The sequence below is a fragment of the Balaenoptera ricei genome, chromosome 16 (assembly GCF_028023285.1).
Source record: "Balaenoptera ricei isolate mBalRic1 chromosome 16, mBalRic1.hap2, whole genome shotgun sequence".
Classification (NCBI taxonomy): Eukaryota; Metazoa; Chordata; class Mammalia; order Artiodactyla; family Balaenopteridae; genus Balaenoptera; species Balaenoptera ricei.
In genome coordinates this window covers 17539850-17556806 of record NC_082654.1, presented here as the reverse complement: position 1 = coordinate 17556806, position 16957 = coordinate 17539850, and the positions used below count along the sequence as shown (strand labels likewise).

Sequence of the window (16957 nt, the reverse complement as noted above, 5' to 3'; positions counted from 1 at the left end):
AACTATACTTCAATTTTTTAAATGGTTTTAAAAAAAGGCAGATTTTTTAAAAGTACATACTGTATGAATGTATTTATATAAAGTTCTAGAAAATGCAAACGAGTCTATGGTGATAGAAATCAGTTCAGTGATTTCCTGGGATTGAGGTATGAGTATGTGCAGGAGGGAGGAATTACAAATAGGCATGAAGAAAGTTTTGAGGGTGCTTTATAAACTCACCAGCTTGGGACTTCCCTGGTGGTCCAGTGGGTAGGACTCTGCGCTCCTAACGCAGGGGGTCCGGGTTCGATCCCTGGTCCGGGAACTAGATTCTACACGCACGCTGGAACTAAGAAGCCCGCATGCCACATGCCACAACAAAGATCCGGCGTGCCGCAACAAAGATCCTGCGTGCCGCAACCAAGTCCCAGTGCAGCCAAAATAATAAATAAATAAATAAATATCTTTAAAAAAAAAGTTCACCGTCTTGATTCTGGTGATGATTTCACAAGTGTAAGTATGTAAAGCTTACCAATTATACACTTTAAATACATGTAGCTTATCACATGTCAATTATACCTCAATAAAGATGATAAAATGAAAATTAATTTTAATATACACGTAGGATTACAAGAGCCCAATTATTTTGAAATGCAGCTATCAAAATATTTTTTAAAAACAAATCTGTGATATAATTACCTAAGTGCTTTTTTACTAAGGCAAATCTAATGACTATTATAATTTATAATTAATGATGACTATAAATGCTATTTTGAGGTATCCATAACCATTATAACATGACATGAAACTGTGATTTCTAGCAGCGTTAAAGTCACAGTTGCCAACACCAAGTAACAAAGCCAAGAAATAGAGAAAGTGAGTCTTATATCATCAGAGCCTGATGATCTGAAGTTTTATTTCTATGCCTTGTCATTGTCTAGTTTTGGTTTGGGGATATATTTTTTTTAAGATTAAGTTTTCTCTAACCTCACAACTCTTTTTTTTTTTTTTAATATTTATTCATTTGGTTGCACCAGGTCTTAGTTGCAGCAGGCAGGCTCTTTAGTTGAGGCATGCATGTGGGATCTAGTTCCCTGACCAGGGGTTGAACCCGGGCCCCCTGCATTGGGAGCAAAGAATCTTAACCACTCTGCCACCAGGGAAGTCCCTGGTTTGGGGATTAAGGTTAGTCTCATAAAGTGGGTTAGGCGGTTCCTTTTCTCTATTCTGAAAGTCTGTTTACCTAATATGGGTAATACATTTGGGCCTAGTAGTTATCTGGAGAATTATAGATTTTTGGTTTTTTTAATTATATTTTCTTGTAAACTACGTCCACTATGCAAGGAATATATGCTGGTTGTAACACATGAAATAATTATGAATGTTTAAATAGGGAATTCCCTGGCAGTCCAGGGGTTAGGACTTGGAGCTTTCACTGCCATGGCCCAGGTTCAATCTCTGGTCGGGGAACTAAGATCCAGAAAGCTGAGAAGCTGTGGCCAAAAAATACAACGTTTAAATATAAAGTTAATAATTTTATTTACTTATTTATTTATTTATTTATTTATTGGCTGAATCGGGTCTTAGTTGCGGCATGCAGGATCTTTTGTTGCAGAGTGTGGGCTCTTTGTTGAGGTGTGCGGACTTCCCTCTAGTTGTGGCACGGAGGCTCAGTTGCCCTGAGGCATGTGGGGTCTTAGTTCCCCCACCAGGGATCAAACTGGTGTCCTCTGCATTGCAAGATGGATTCTTAACCCCTGGAACACACGGGAAGTCCCCTAAAGCTAGTAATTTTTTTTAAAGTGTCACAGTAACTGCTAATACTACTACAGTTTGTTGCCCACATTTAAAAGAAAAGAAAACGCTAAATTTCAGTGAGAGTTCAGTAAAAATAAAAATATAATGTTTTTTCTCAGAATTCATAACCCTCTAAATTATGTCCATATCAGGCTGCCCTAGAAAGCCTTTGGGATCAACCTGGGGTAAGAGGCTCAGTCCAATGTGCAAAGCTATTTCTCAAAAACAGCACTCACCTGTTTTCCCTTCCTTTGCTCAGTGGGCTTGACTGTTATTATAACAATAACAACAACAACAATAACAGCAGTAGTAGTATGCTTCCTCAGGAGGATGAATGGGCTGTGTGCACTCCACCTGCTTGACTTACTCTCCAAAACAGAACTCAAGCCTTTGGTTCCCTCCTAAGAGCCCTCCCTATGTCCCAGAGGAAGCATTTCCTTAATAAGGCCACCTGCAGCTGCTTCCTGGGAAAGCAAGCTTGAGTCAACAGGGCAGGCCCTTTATCTTGTGGAAATTCAGTAGAGCAGAGTTAAACAGAACCTGGAGTTGCTAGGGGCCCCTGGGCTCAGGTACCAAGTGTATAACAGTCTGCTTTATTTCCAGCACCTTCTATGAGCTGTGATCACAGGAGTCGGCCCTCCTGAGTCCTTCGTCTCTGAAGGAATCAGGTCTTTCCTGTCAGTTTCCCAGCGGAACCTGCTTGCTTTGGAGCGTAGGACACAGTTAACTCAGTCTTCTTCTCCCAACACTGCCCTAAGGAGTCCTAATTCCTTTTAAATTCCTGTATTTGGCCTGCAATAGGGATCGAACCTGTTCCTGGTCAGTCTGTCCTGGAGGCCTGCCTGCCACCTCTCTGTGGTCTTCAGCCAGGCTGCTTTGTTTGCTCCAAGAAACTCCTTTGGCCTTGTACCCCTCAGCTTCTCTCCTCACAAGGTCCAGTAAAGGTTCCTTTCTTCCCCTGGCCTGGTCATCATAGAAGCTTACCTCTCTGCCCCACCATCAAGTCAAAAACAAATAGCAGTGTTGTCAGAAACTCTTGATAGATTTTCATGTTTAAAGTGTTCTCAGGGGACTTCTGTGGCGGTCCAGTGGTTAAGACCTTGTGCTTCCAATGCAGGGGGCCCGGGTTCGATCCCTGGTCAGGGAACTAGATCCCGCGTACATGCCACAACTAAGAGTCCGCCTGCCGCAACTAAGATTCCACGTGCCACAGCTAAGAAGTCCACGTGTTGCAACTAAAAGATCCCACAGGCCACAACTGAAAAACAAGCCGCAATGAAGATCCCGCGTGCTGCGAGGCAACTAAGGTCCAGCGCAGCAAAAATAAATAGATAAATTAAAAATAAAAAAAGGGTCTCAGAAAAATCTCTCAGCCTTTCTTCAGTCCTTTAAAATACATTAAGAACCCACATTTGCATTTCAACTCCGTGACTTGACCCCCCGTACTTGGACTCCCCCATCTATTTAGGTAAGAGTTGTCTGCCACCCAGGGACAGTTCCTTCGGCTAAGGGAGTCCTAGGTAGGAAGGCATCATCTGAGTACCTCAGGTTCTTCCCTGGAGGGAGTGGCAGAAAACTGGAGGAAGACTATATCCGGAAAATTCGGGAGCAAGTTCCCTTCTCCCACAATGTCTAGACTCCATCTCTCACAGAAGTTGTGATGGGCCTGGGTGGGACAATAGTCCATGTTGTCGGAGGGCAATATTGGAGGCTGGGGCTCACTGGGGAAGGTGGGGTATTCTAATCTGAGGTGGCCAGAGGTAGGAAGAACCAGATAATGAGCCCTAATCCCCAGCGAGGGTCCTGGGCCCAGTAGGAAATCAAGATTATTTGATATATCCCAAGAAAAGGGGCTTGCCTGGGCCAGCAGGAGGGGTCAGGAACCAGGAAAGCATTCTGGATGATTACCGGGAATAAAGTAGAAGAACCTTCAAGAACCCAAGGTACAAGCGTAGTGGGCTAGGCTTATTTAAAGGTCTACATTCTGGACCAGCACCAAGGGTCTGAAGGACACGGGAACTGAGGTTGAGATCGCCATTCCTTTATGGATCCACGCCACCGTCTCCTGCCTAAGGTATTGGTAGCTGGGTCTTAGCTGTGTAACTGATGACTGATGGAAAGAGCTAGTGAGTCCAGCAAACCAAACAGTTATGATACGATCAGGTACCACAAAAGTCATTCATAGTTTATTACTTGTCCTGTTACCAACATTTCAGCTGCCCCAGGCTTTTTCGAGCCGCTCCAAGTGACTGGACAATGCATCTTTGCCACCATTGACTTGACAAGGCTCTTACTTGGCACAGGGACCTGCAACATACAAATGATCCAGATTTCAGTCTCTCTCGTTGAACCTCCAATCAGAGCTGCCTCAAAGGAGTAGCACTCGTGAGCGTGCTCTCCATCTCCCTGCCCAGACTCTGAAGGACAGACATGAAGCCCCTGGTGTAGAAGCAAATCTAAGTGGACTTTGCCCCTAAAGGGAACGTGAAGAGACACTGTGGGTGTGGCAGCAGCCACATGTAGATCTAGGCAGACCACACAGAGCAAGATGCTACATCGGGAGCTCTGAGAGGGTGACTGCCATGCTGAGTTCATGTTTTAAATTCTTAGGATCTAGCACAATTCTTTAGCACATATGAAGATGCTTAGTAATGACGAGTGAATGGAATTATTTAATGGTGCTATTAGCAAACATGAACGTAGATTCTGTAGGATTATGAAGCTGGGAAGTAATTTAAAAATTAATAGAAATGTACAGGGAATTCCCTGGCGGTCCAGTGGTTAGGACTCTGTGCTTTCACTGCTAAGGGTGTGGGTTCGATCCCTGGTCAGGGAAGGAAGATCGTGCAAGCTGTGGGGCACAGTCAAAAAAGAAGAAAGAATAAAAGAAATGTGCATACCACAGTCCAGTAGTTCTAGCTATGAAAAACGAAATGAAAATTCTTCTAGAAGGCAATCACTGGATAGGAGGATATCACTGTGACCTTGGAGTAGGTCAAGATTTCTTAACACACACAAAAGCAATAACCATAAAGATTAAAAACTTCTGTTCATCAAAATGTACTATTATGAGAATGAAAAGGCAAGCCACAGAGAGGGAGAAACTATTTGCAAAACCTATGTCTGACAAAGAATTCATACCTAGAACATGTTAAGAATTCTTACAGATCAATTGGAAAAAGACAGACAACTCATTTTTTTAAATGGGCAAAAGACTTAAACAGGCACTTTCCTAAAGAGGACATCTAAATATCCAATAAGCATGTGAAGATGCTTAACAGCATTAGTCATCAGGGAAATGCAAATTTCCCTATATACTCACCATAAAAGAGGGGAAACTGACAATAGCAGGTGATGCAACAGAAGTTCTCTGCACATTCTAGAATAAATTGGTTCAACAAGTTTGGAGAAATTTGGTACTATCTATTAAAGCTGAACACATACATACCCTGATGTCACAGGTATTTTAATTCTAGGTATATACCCAACGGGGATGTATTCAGATATTAAAAAAAAGGAATATACAAGAATAATGTTTATAGTAGCTCTGTTTGTCTTCTAAAAACAACCCAAAGTTGCATCTATAGTAGAGTGGTTAAATAAATTCATATTCATTGTATATGTATATATTTATATTCATTGTATATTATAAATTTATATTCCATTGTATACAGTGGAATACTATACAGTAGTGAAAATGAACTACTGCTACATTGTTGACTCTCTTGGGCATAATGTTAAGCAAAAGAAGCCAGAAACAAAAGAGTACAATAAGGTATGATTCCATTCTGTGACAAGAATAGGCAAAACTATTCTAGTGTCATAAAGTCAGAACCGTGGTTGCTTTCGGGGTAGGATTGCTAGATAAAATACAGGCCACCTAGTTGAATTTGAATTTCAGATTAGCAACGAAGTTTTTATTAGGAGTATGTCCTAAGCGATATTTTTATTTGCTAAATCTGGCAATCGTACTTTGGATGGGGGCGGGTCTTGACTTGGAGGGCACACAAAGATTGCTTCTGTTGTTTTGGTAGTACTATTCTATTATCTTGATCTAGATGGTAGTTATGTGAATGTGCCCATTTCTAAAAATTTATCAGGGTGAATATTTAAGATTTTTGCACTTTACTATTTGAATGCTATACCTCAACAAAAAGTTTTAAAGGCTTTAATAGAGAGACAGAGCGATATATGAAGAGTCAGGAGTCCTGGGTTCCAACTGAAGCCTTTATTGACTTGAGTGAGTTTGGTCCAGTTTTTCCCAGTCTCGGGTTTTTCATCCGTAAAATGGAAATAATTTTAACAGGAGCCACTCCTACTAACTCCATTTTATGCAGAAGGAAATGGAAGGTGAAATACCGTGTTGGAGGCAACCCAGCTGGTGAGTGGCTTGACAGGTTCAAGGCCATCATTCTAGAACCCGTGTAGCTCATCTCCACACCTTAGTGCTTGCCTACTGGAAAGTGCTTCTAAGACTGTAAAAGACTCAACCAAAGTAAAACTCTACTTATGATTTTTTTAATTTAAAGTTTTAATTTTAATTAATTAATCGATTAATTAATTAATTAATTAATCAGGCTGCGTTGGGTCTTCGTTGCTGTGCCTGGGCTTTCTCTAGCTGCGGCGAGCGAGGGCTACTCTTTGTTGCAGTCCGTGGGCTTCTCATTGTGGTGGCTTCTCTTGTTGCAGAGCATGGGCTCTAGATGCGTGGGCTTCCGTAGTTGTGGCATGAGGGCTCAGTAGTTGTGGCTCGCAGGCTCTAGAGCACAGGCTCAGTAGTTGTAGCGCACGGGCTTAGTTGCTCCACCGCAGGTGGGATCTTCCCGGACCAGGGCTCGAACCCATGTCCCCTGCATTGAAAGGTGGATTCTTAACACCTGCGCCACCAGGGAAGTCCCTAAAGTTTTATTTCTTTATTTAGCTTTATTGGATTATAGTTGATTTACAATGTTGTGTTAGTTTCAGGTATATAGCAAAGTGATTCAGTTATACATATACATATATTCATTCTTTTTTAGATTCTTTTCTCTTATAGGTTGTAGAATATTGAATAGTGTTCCCTGTGCTATGCAGTAGGCCCTTGTTGGTTATCTATCTTATACATAGTAGTGTGTGTGTTCATCCCAAGCTCCTGATTTATCCCTCCCGCCCCCACTTATGATTATTTAGGATAGGAAATTTTAATAAAAAGTCTAGAGAGTATTTGCAAAAACTTAAGTGCTAGTGCATTTTGAGGAGAGACTAAACCTAGCTTCGTATGGGCAAAGGGGTCTCTGACACCCTCCCCTAAGAAGTAGAAGCGCTAGGAGAGCCTCTCGTCTACAGGAGATGCTCCGGCCCGGAGTGGCCAGTGGTCACCTTGACTGGACCAAGCCCCTGAAGCTCTCTGACCTGGAATTCCTCTCTTCCCTTTTGACCTAGCTCCTTCCTTTCTTTTTTCTTTAGCTCCAGGCAAACCACTTCTCCTGGGGCCAAGGGTGGGAGGGTGGCCGGCCTCCCTCACCAGGGAGCTTGCTCTTGCTTAATTAGTGTTTGCAAAGGGCTGCGTATTATTAAATTACTAGACAATTGAGATGAAGCCTTGAGGGCTTTCGAAATCTGTACTGCCACACTCCCTAAATGGGTGGGAGGGACTTGCCTGGAGGGACAGGGAGAGGAGGTTGGTTGAAAACACTCTCGTGGTGGGGCTACCCACTTCCTGATGGACAGCACCACAAAGAGACCCTCATGAGTCTGCTGCCTGGCTTGTCTTTGGTGCTTGAAAGCCACCATTCCAGATGTGTTTGTTTTGAGTGCAGGCACCTTGCCTTTTTATAATGCAGCAACTCTTGAGAAGAGTAACTAGGAGGGGCAGAATAACAGTGATAAGAGCTAAGATGTCTTGAGTCCTCCCACAGTGCCAGGACTGTGCTAAATCCTGGCATTCCATCTCCGTCTGGAGAGGGGAGGCAAGAAAGGAAATCTGCCCAATTGAAAGCCTCTGTGATCAAGGTAATTGTACACATTATTTCATTGACTCCTCACCACTTAGATGTAGATATCATGCCCCCATTTCATAGATGAGTAAATAAAGTCAGAATGATTTATGCACTGGTCCTAGGTCACATATTCGTACATGGCAGAGCCAAAATTTGAACACTTCTGGTGAGACCAAGATGCCCTCTTGTGCAGGGCATAGGTTCTCACCAGGGAGGTGGCACAGTTTGAAAAAACTCCCCAGGCCATTCTGATACAGGTCCCGATTGGCTGGCGGAAGAGGAGATGGTGGTCCCCCTTCACCGGTTAGAGAACTGACTTACTAAAGTGAGTTTATCATATTCCTTTCAGAGAGGGGGTTCACTGCACAGCAGTGGTTCTCTGGTGGTGATTTTGCTTCCTCCCCCACCCGCAAAAGGGGACATATGGCAGTTTCTAGAGACATTTTTTCCCATCACGACTTGGGGGTGGGGTTCCACTGTCAACTAGTGGGTAGAGACCACGGATGCTGTTCAGTACCCAACGACACACCGGACAGCCCTGCACAACAAAGAATTATTCAGTACAAAATGTCTATAGCACTGAGTTTAAGAAACCCTGGCACTATTTTGTGGGGGGCTGTGAGGAAGGAGATAAATTGGGGAGACAACGCTGGACATCCCCGAAGAAGCATATTTAGGGTGAGGAATGGATGGACCTTGAAGACAAGTGTTACCTACTTGACAATGTAGCAGAAGGGGAGGAGTGAGTCTTGCTTTAAAGGAAACTAATTATCTTTTTGCCAAGATCTTCTTTACACCCCCGGAATATCACAGAAAATTGGTGAGGGTGATTCTATTGTCGGATTGGCCCAGGAGCCAGTAGCCAAAGAAGACCTGGATTTGGAGTCAGGAAACTTGAATCTCCATCTTGGCCTGGCCATTGCCAGCTATGTGATGCTGAGCCAACCTGGATCTCTTGAAGCCTCAGTTTCCTTACCTGTCAAATGGGGATAATTATATTTGCCCCCCTCACAAGGTCTTGTGAGTAGCAGATGGAACAATGTTTGAGAAAGGGCTTTGTAGAAGGACAATACCCTTGAAGAACAGAGGATGCTGTCTCTGTGAAACCTGCAGGCAGATCTCTGAGCCCATTTTGGGTGGACGGGGCTCACTATCTATTTTTAAATTAAAGGAGTGAAATGGAACACTTTGTCACCCCTGTGCTCTGAAATTCAAGCGTGAGAGTAAATTTGACAAAAAGAGATTTAAAGTGATATATCAGCGACTTCCCTGGCGGCCCATTGGTTAAGACTTCGTACTTCCACTGCAGGGGGCATGGGTTCAATCCCTGGTTGGGGAACTAAGATCCTGCATGCCCCGCGGAGCGGCCGAAAAATAAAATGGTATATCAGATGCAGTGTGAGCAACAGCTACCTTGAAATATCCCCAACTCGAGCAAGGAGAGATGGATGTGAGAAGGAGAAGGAAAGTCAAAGCCTTTATTTCTTAAAATAGAAGAGCATTATCTCCCCTTCTGATTATGCAAATAATCCATACCCAGTTGTTAAAACCAAACAAACCCAAACGAAACCAAATAGTATATCAAGGTATAAAAATGTAAGTAAAAATTATCCCCAATTCTATCATCTAGAGAAAAAATAGTGCTGTTGACATTTTGGAGCACATCCTTTCAAATATTTTTAAGGAACAATTATACTTAAAAAAACAAAAAACAAAAAACTCTACAGTACATGCTGTTTTGTAGCCAGAAATAAAATAACATGAACACAGAAACTAACACACCATTGTAAAGCAATTATACTCCAATAAAGATGTTAAAAATAATAATAATAATAACATGAACAGCCCGAAGATCCATTAGAAAGATGCTTCTTGTACAGAGGGGTATGTGAAGTTCCTTCAAAGAAGACAAGACTCCAAGACAGCAGTATCAGATCCTTCCCTTAGAAATGCCCCATCTGGCTTCCAGACAGTCATCACCTTTGCTGTTGGGGGGCTGGGGATGCTGCTGGCGGGATCAGGAGGGTCTCACAGGCACTAAGACACCAGCACTCACAAGGCCTCCAAACCCTGATGAACACTGGTAGGTCAGAGAAGGGAGAGTGGGTGGGGCCTCTGCTGATTCTGCCCAGCCCAGGACTTGCTTTTCCCTGGGAGCAGAGCCCTTTGCTGGGTGGGAGCGAGGAACGTGCTTGCCTGTTCTGTGAACAGACCGTCAGGAGCCTGGGCCATCGCTAGAAAGGGTGGGAGAATCAGTGTCTGGGTACCCGTGCCTAGAGGAAGACCACGTTTCCACGGGAGGCGTTGCTGGGAGGGGAATCTGTGCTTCTTATGGGGTTTTGGGGTCATTATAATCTCTCCCTCTCGGCATCTTGGAACCTTTAAGAAATAACGATTAATGCCTTCTCTCCTGCTCTAGGTATTTACAGCGTGCCCTCAGGCTACCAAGAGACAGGGCTCGATCGAGATAACTCCACCGGAAGCCTTGCTCCTTGTTTCTGTGCTGCAGGCTGTTGTCTGTATGCGATCCGAACTCACTCCGGACCCCGGAACTCATCATTTATCCTTCTTCCCTTTCCCTGTCCAAATGAGTGTTTCATTAGGAACTATAATCCACGAATATCAGTAGAATTTACAGAAGCAATTGGGATTTTTGCAAAGCGGGGGGAAGCAGATTCTAATCCAGTCTCAAGTGATTTGATCAACATAGATTTAGACCTTCCTCAAGGACAGGCTGGGGCTTAAAGCTGCTTTGGATTCCTGGGGGAACCGAGCCTGAAATCTTCACACTCTGGACCTGGGAGTCTCCTTGAATCCTCCTCCATCCCATGATGCTTTTGGCCAGAAGCAGGTGTATCAGCCCACACCTAGATAAATTACAAGGAGAACAATGTCCCCTCCTGAAATTTCACCTGCTCTGTCCCTTGAACAGACGTAGACCACCTTATGAGATTGCTCAATGCTGGTGGACACTGTCCCCGCCTCAAGTTAAAGTACCCATGTCTTTGTGGAAGGTGCTTTGGTATCCATGACATCTCTGAACAGAAAAATGGGTTTGAGTGGGCAAGGATGTTCCCTGAAAAAGGATGGGGGTCACTGAAGCTTTTATTTTTTTTAAAAAAAGAAAGAAAAGAAAACCTCAGGCATTTTAATATGTTAAATACATACTCAATTATTAATCCTAAAGACTTCTACAAATCAACCTAGATGAAACTTTTTTCACCTTTTTCCTGCCTTTTTTCCCCTTCTCAGGAACATTTAGACCTACCCTATGGCAATGACTTGACTATCTGGAAGTCTCTGACCTGTATATCAGGGTAGCACAAATAATTCAGCATAAAGCAGCCCGGTTCCTGTAGCTTGGCATTAGGATAAGTATATCTTAAGAAAGTTCTTATGCAGACTTGGCTTCAGGCAATAAAACGTCATAGACGTATAACTGTAGCAAGCGAAATTTCTAGGGAGCAAATTAGGCTGAAAACATCTTCTAGAGATGGCTAGAAAGGAAATGTACACCACCCCAAAGTAAGGCAAGTTATGCAGTAAATGTTTCATTTATTGGCCTTCTTCCATTACTATTAGGGTTAAAAGACATCTTGTCAATAAGAAAGGTATATTTATGGAGGACTGATGTCTTTCAAAAGGCTGCTCCTGTCACAAATGCCTACAGCGGTAGTGATCAGCTTATGAAGGCAGGTGATGAAACCCTGTACAAATGCATACATCTCCCCATTAACCCTTAGATCATCAGGCATTATTGTCACTTTACCTGGACCTGTCATTAGCTGAAGCAAGGTGATCAAGCCAGACTCTTCAGAAAAATGCCAAAAACAGAACAGTGTCCCTCAGGGTTTCAAGAAGAGGGTGTGTGCCTTTCCGAGTCCCTTGATAGAATCATTGGCGGAAAATAAAAGGTTGCCTGTGAAGTGGGCCCTTTTTGCCTACCCCTTCCTCCTGCTAAAATTGAAAACTCTCAGGTGTCCAATTTTTAGTGTTCCTAGGTTGGCTAAGGGAGTAGCTTTCTTCAAGATCCAAATAAGGAACCATCACCCACGCAGAACAAAAAGCAAACAGAGAATCTCACAGTGGAATCAGGACTTTGGCTTCTCAACATTTCCCCATTTTATAGCTTCCTTATGTTTTCAGATTCTTTTTTTGGCTTCCTCAGTCAGCACACTCCCTGCATAGCTAAGTCCAACACAGTGGGTAACAGATCATCCATCTTGGAGCCTGGATCTTTAAAGAAAAATCACACAGAACACATACACATATGTACGGAACACCGTCTAGGTTTAATTACTAGAATCTTGCCAAGTGATTGGGGAAGCTGAATATGGTTGTCGACATGTATTCTCTACTTCTTGTGAATCTAAGAAAAGACTATCCTTGTTTTTCCTAAATTCTAAATCCAAACTTCCAATACAGTTTGTCCCTTTTGCTGCTATGCTGGTGAGCCTCTTAGCATAACTGGGGTGTGGGCTGAAACTATGGAATCATGGATTTTCTGAATGTTAGAAAGGACCTAAGAAAGTATCCAGTCCAAACACCTCACCTGTCAGGTGAGACAGGACAAAGGGGCCATAGGTAACAAGACCAATGGCCAGCCTGTTTCTGCCATATTCCTTCAAGCACAGTCCCATATTTCAGAGGACATCTAGCACTCTGCCATAACGCCCCCCAGTAGGGAACTGATGCCTGAAAAGTGATTTATATAAACTGAAACTTCTTTTTCACGCTCCCCAATAGGGATGAACAAGGAAGTACCCATGGGAGAGGTAACCTATTCACTTAATTTTTGAGGCTAAAATGCAGATTGCTAATATCAACACAGGTCCACAGAGATTTAATAGAGGGATGGCTGAAGGGGAGGAGAAAACAGAGAAGTGAAGAAGCAGAAGGGCAGTGGATGAGGAGGAGGAGAAAGCAAGGAGGGTTGAGGAACAGTCTACTTACAGCTCAGGACCTGGGTTGGCCCCGGGAAAGGCCTCCAAGGGAAAGGTCCCAGCTTCTCCTCCAACCTGAGCACCCCCCAATATGCAAAACTCCTTGGCTCAGGCTGAAGTCAGAACTGGTCTGGTTTCCTCCCCGTGTTTAGAACCCCTGCTATTTGGGCAGAACTCTTGGTCCTATAAACTAGGAGTCAGTCATCAGTAACTAGAGAGAGAAGTAGCCTCAACACCGGGACACAAGCCAACTGTTGTTTAAAATTTCACAGCAAATCTACAAATTACATGTCCAGGTTGTGGGCCAACCTGACCTTTTTGAAAAAAATATTGTATTACCTTGCTTTTTGTCAATTTCAATTTCACACCCTCCCCCCACTTCTCCCCTATCCCTGCATCACCTGAAGCCCTTTCAGAGACTCAGGGGTAATTGACCCTCTGAGATCTTGCTGGTCTCCCCAAGCCTGTTTATGGCACAAAGCAACAGGATTAAATGTGGCACATGGGCTATCATGGAATAACTTTTAATTGCTTAATTAAATCAGAGATTTAAAGAAGGAAGGATTCAAGAGTTTCCTTTGAACGAGAAATATAAGGATATGCCAAAATGGATGAGGTTACTAATCATCGGCAGAAAGCCCTTAATATTTACATATGATAAAAACGCAGGCCAGGACATTAAAAGCAATAAGTACATTCTTTAAAATTTCAGTTCAGTATATTTATGAGCTTTCATTATCCAGGTAAGTCCTATAAAGGACATAGAAGACCTCAGTATCCAATTTAATTCAGATCAGCTTTAGACTAAAATAAAAGAACCACTGCACAGGACAAAGAAATTGCCACAAAATTGAGTTACTATAAATGTGTTCCCGTTTAAGTAAATAAGCCTTTAAAACAGGCCTTAGGAAAGTCTACGCTGTACACAGACTCAGGCACCTAAGTATACAGGTGACAATTAGCAAGCGTGAAAAGCTATGGTCATTTGCTAAATGTGTAAATCTAAAGGCAACCAAGTGAAAAGACCTAAAAAAAGGACACTGTTAAATCCATTTGTACATGGATTTAACAGTGAAGCATTTCATTCTTCATGTTTTTACTTGGTGTCTTGAAATAACCCCCTTTCTGTCTCCACTCACCCTCTTAGAAACTGTGCCCGCCTTATTTATTTATGAAGTCTGAAGGTTAGTCCTACCTGCTGAGACTAATTAGCCCTGTGCTTTGTATCCTATGCAATCCTGTCTGATTAAAGGTACACATTTGTTTTACTTCTTTTCAGGCTCCTTCTCACTCTACTTCTGATTTTCTGATTCATATTAAAGCTGGGAGTTAACAGTGATTCTCCTCCATAGCCCTTCCCCATGCCCCCACCACATTTTTATTTTGCCCACATCTTACTCTTTAGTGTGCAAATGTGGTTATGAATTTTTCTCCAGTGCAGGGGAATGCATTGGCCTTGTCAATCTCGGTATCATCATTTTTAGTAGTGTTCTTTCTGAGACCTTAGCCTATAAAACAGTTTTGCTGAAAACCCAAACTCTCTAAATATTACATTTAAATTTGCTTTCTTTTGGAAAGCTTAGGTGCTGATGGGCCAGCTGAAAAGCAGGTGAGATATTTTTTTAAGGGATGGGTGAAATAATTTAGTTCATCATGGACTCCAGACCAACACTGTTCCAAAAAGACAATTTGCTAATTCTTACTGACTTCTTTTTTTCTGGTTCTTTCTGTCCCCTTTCACCTTGTAGATTCCAGTCCACTTCTCATTGGATATTTGCAAGAAAATGAGTGTTCTTGCCCCATTTTCTAGGGACACCGTGTTTTGGGACCCAGGCCTTTCCCCCTTCGACATAATTTTCTTCCCCATTTTGTAGCAAATCAATCTGCTCCCCAGGAGAGAGCCTAAAAATCAACAAATACCTGCCTCAAACTTCAGGTTTTCCATCTCCTCCCAGAGGTCTTCCAGCATCAGCTGGGTTAGCAATTTCCTGCCAGAGCCATCTACATCTTGATTATTTGGTCAGTCTTTTGGGGATTTCATTTCAGACCCCCTTCCAGAAAGACTCCAGACCCAATGATCCCAAGGGTTGGTGAACTTTCAGTTTTGTTTTCCCTGGCGGTGTTAACGCCCAAACTTTTCACCTCCGAAGTCAGAATGGACTTTGAATCCTAGCTTATTTCCTACCACCTCCAAAGTCAGTTTAAAAAAAAAAAGAACAACACTTTACATTGAAAAGAATCATGTATTTTTCCTTAAGGATATTTTTAATGCCCTTGACAAACACTACAGTATTTGATTGTTTTTTGGATAAAAAGTCATCTTGGCATATTTATTCTAGTGAAACTTAAGATTTAATGAAATGATTCACTATTAATAAACAAAAAAGGGGAGGGAAGACCTCGTGGGTTAATAGTTTCTTTCATTGCAGATAACCAGGAACTTTGCCCAGCCCTCCACTTCCCCAAGCTCTCTGAAAGTGGAGGGTTGATCTCTCTTTTTGACCACTTCTCTTACATCCCGCCCAAGGGTGGCTGATTCCATTGCTGGCTTAACCACTAAGCACCAGCCCGCACCCCTTCCCCACAATACTCTCCTCCTTTCCCCCTTCCTTAAGACTTATTTCTAATATTTCTAAAGTGCACTTTTTCTGGGCCTCACCCCATCCCCGCCCCCCAAGTGGGCTTTCCTTCCGCCTTCCTCGGCTCGGATTCCTGACGCGGTCGCCACCCCCTTCCCCTCCTCTCCTACTCCGCATTGTCTTTCTGAAGCCACCCCCCTCCCGGAGCGAGTCCCCGTTCCCTCGCCCAGACTCCCAGGCTCGCACACACTCAGCGCAGGCCTCTCCCCCTGCACACTCCTCCCTCCGTCTCTCCCCCACTCCCCCGCCCCTCTCCTCCTCCTCCTCCTCCTCCTCCTCCTCGTCTCCCTCCTCCCTCTCCCGGCGCCCGAAAGGATCATTGTTAGCCGCCCCCGCCCCGCCCACCCCGGCTGTTTATTTATGCAGACGTCACCGGGCCGGCCCCGCCCCCCGGCATCTCATTAAGCGAGTGTGTTCCTCTCTCCCTGTCAATAATCTCCGCTCCCAGACTACTCCGTTCCTCCGGATTTCGATCCCCCTTTTTCTATCTGTCAATCAGCGCCGCCTTTGAACTGAAAAGCTCTCAGTCTAACTTCAACTCACTCAAAACCGAGCGGCACGAGCTCCTCCTGTATCTTCGGCTTCCCCCCCCTTTGCTCTTTATATCTGACTTCTTGTTGTTGTTGGTGTGTGTTTTTTTTTACCCCCCTTTTTTTATTTATTATTTTTTTGCACATTGATCGGATCCTTGGGAACGAGAGAAAAAAGAAACCCAAACTCACGCGTGCAGAAGATCTCCCCCCCCTTCCCCTCCCCTCCTCCCTCTTTCCCCTCCCCAGGAGAAAAAGACCCCAAAGCAGAAAAAAGTTCACCTTGGACTCGTCTTTTTCTTGCAGTATTTTTCTGGGGGGGGGGGGCAAAACTTTTTGGGTTTTTTTTTTTTTTTTGGCTTTTCTTCCTCCTTCATTTTTCTTCCAAAATTGCTGCTGGTGGGTGAAAAAAATGCCGCAGCTGAACGGCGGTGGAGGAGATGACCTAGGCGCCAACGACGAACTGATTTCCTTCAAAGACGAGGGCGAGCAAGAGGAGAAGAGCTCCGAAAACTCCTCGGCAGAGAGGGATTTAGCTGATGTCAAATCGTCTCTAGTCAATGAATCAGAAACGAATCAAAACAGCTCCTCCGATTCCGAGGTAGGAAAAGCCCCTCGGGCTGGTGGGGTTCTTAATCTATTTCCTGGGCTTGGCAAATGTTGCTTAAAGGGGAGAAATCGGGGCTGGGGGCGGCGGCGGGGCGCCGCGGGGCCGGGCGGGCGGCGTGTGCGTGTGGTGCCACCATTGCAAAAACTTGTAACCCTGTTTTTCTCTCCCACCCCAAACCCCCCCACCTCGCTGATTCTTTTTCTCCCCCTTTTCCCCCCTCTGCGTGGCGTTTGCCCCTCGCCCTCCCCACCTCCACCCCTCCGGGAAGGCGGAAAGACGGCCTCCGCCTCGCTCCGAAAGTTTCCGAGATAAATCCCGGGAAAGTTTGGAAGAAGGTGAGTACGCCCCGCGCGCCCCGCAGCCGCCGGGAGCTGTCCCCCGGGCCCGCCGCGCCGCGCGCCCGGGCCCTGCGCCCCGCTCGGCCGGGCCTTGCGTCGGCCCGGCCGGGGCGTCCAGCCACTTGGGGCACTTTCTAAAAAGT

General features: G+C 44.3%; 1 protein-coding gene and 1 non-coding gene across 32 annotated transcripts in view; both read left to right on the top strand.

The window, feature by feature from the left end:
• The first annotated feature begins 231 nt into the window (after nucleotides 1–231).
• TRNAR-CCU (transfer RNA arginine (anticodon CCU)) lies at nucleotides 232–304 on the top strand. Its single transcript has one exon. It is a non-coding gene; the product is annotated as a tRNA-Arg (tRNA).
• Nucleotides 305–15743: 15439 nt separating this feature from the next.
• The window catches only part of TCF7L2 (transcription factor 7 like 2), a 197547-nt gene continuing 196333 nt past the window's right edge, over nucleotides 15744–16957 (top strand). For 20 of the 31 annotated variants that reach the window (XM_059900851.1, XM_059900852.1, XM_059900844.1 and 17 more), the window contains exons 1-2: nucleotides 15748–16467; nucleotides 16745–16811. In XM_059900851.1, coding sequence (XP_059756834.1) covers nucleotides 16279–16467; nucleotides 16745–16811 — 256 coding nt within the window. In that variant the 5' untranslated portion in view covers nucleotides 15748–16278. Of the gene's footprint in view, nucleotides 16468–16744; nucleotides 16812–16957 lie in introns of all 31 variants that reach the window. The other 11 variants (XM_059900853.1, XM_059900854.1, XM_059900850.1 and 8 more) reach the window with 5 other exon arrangements.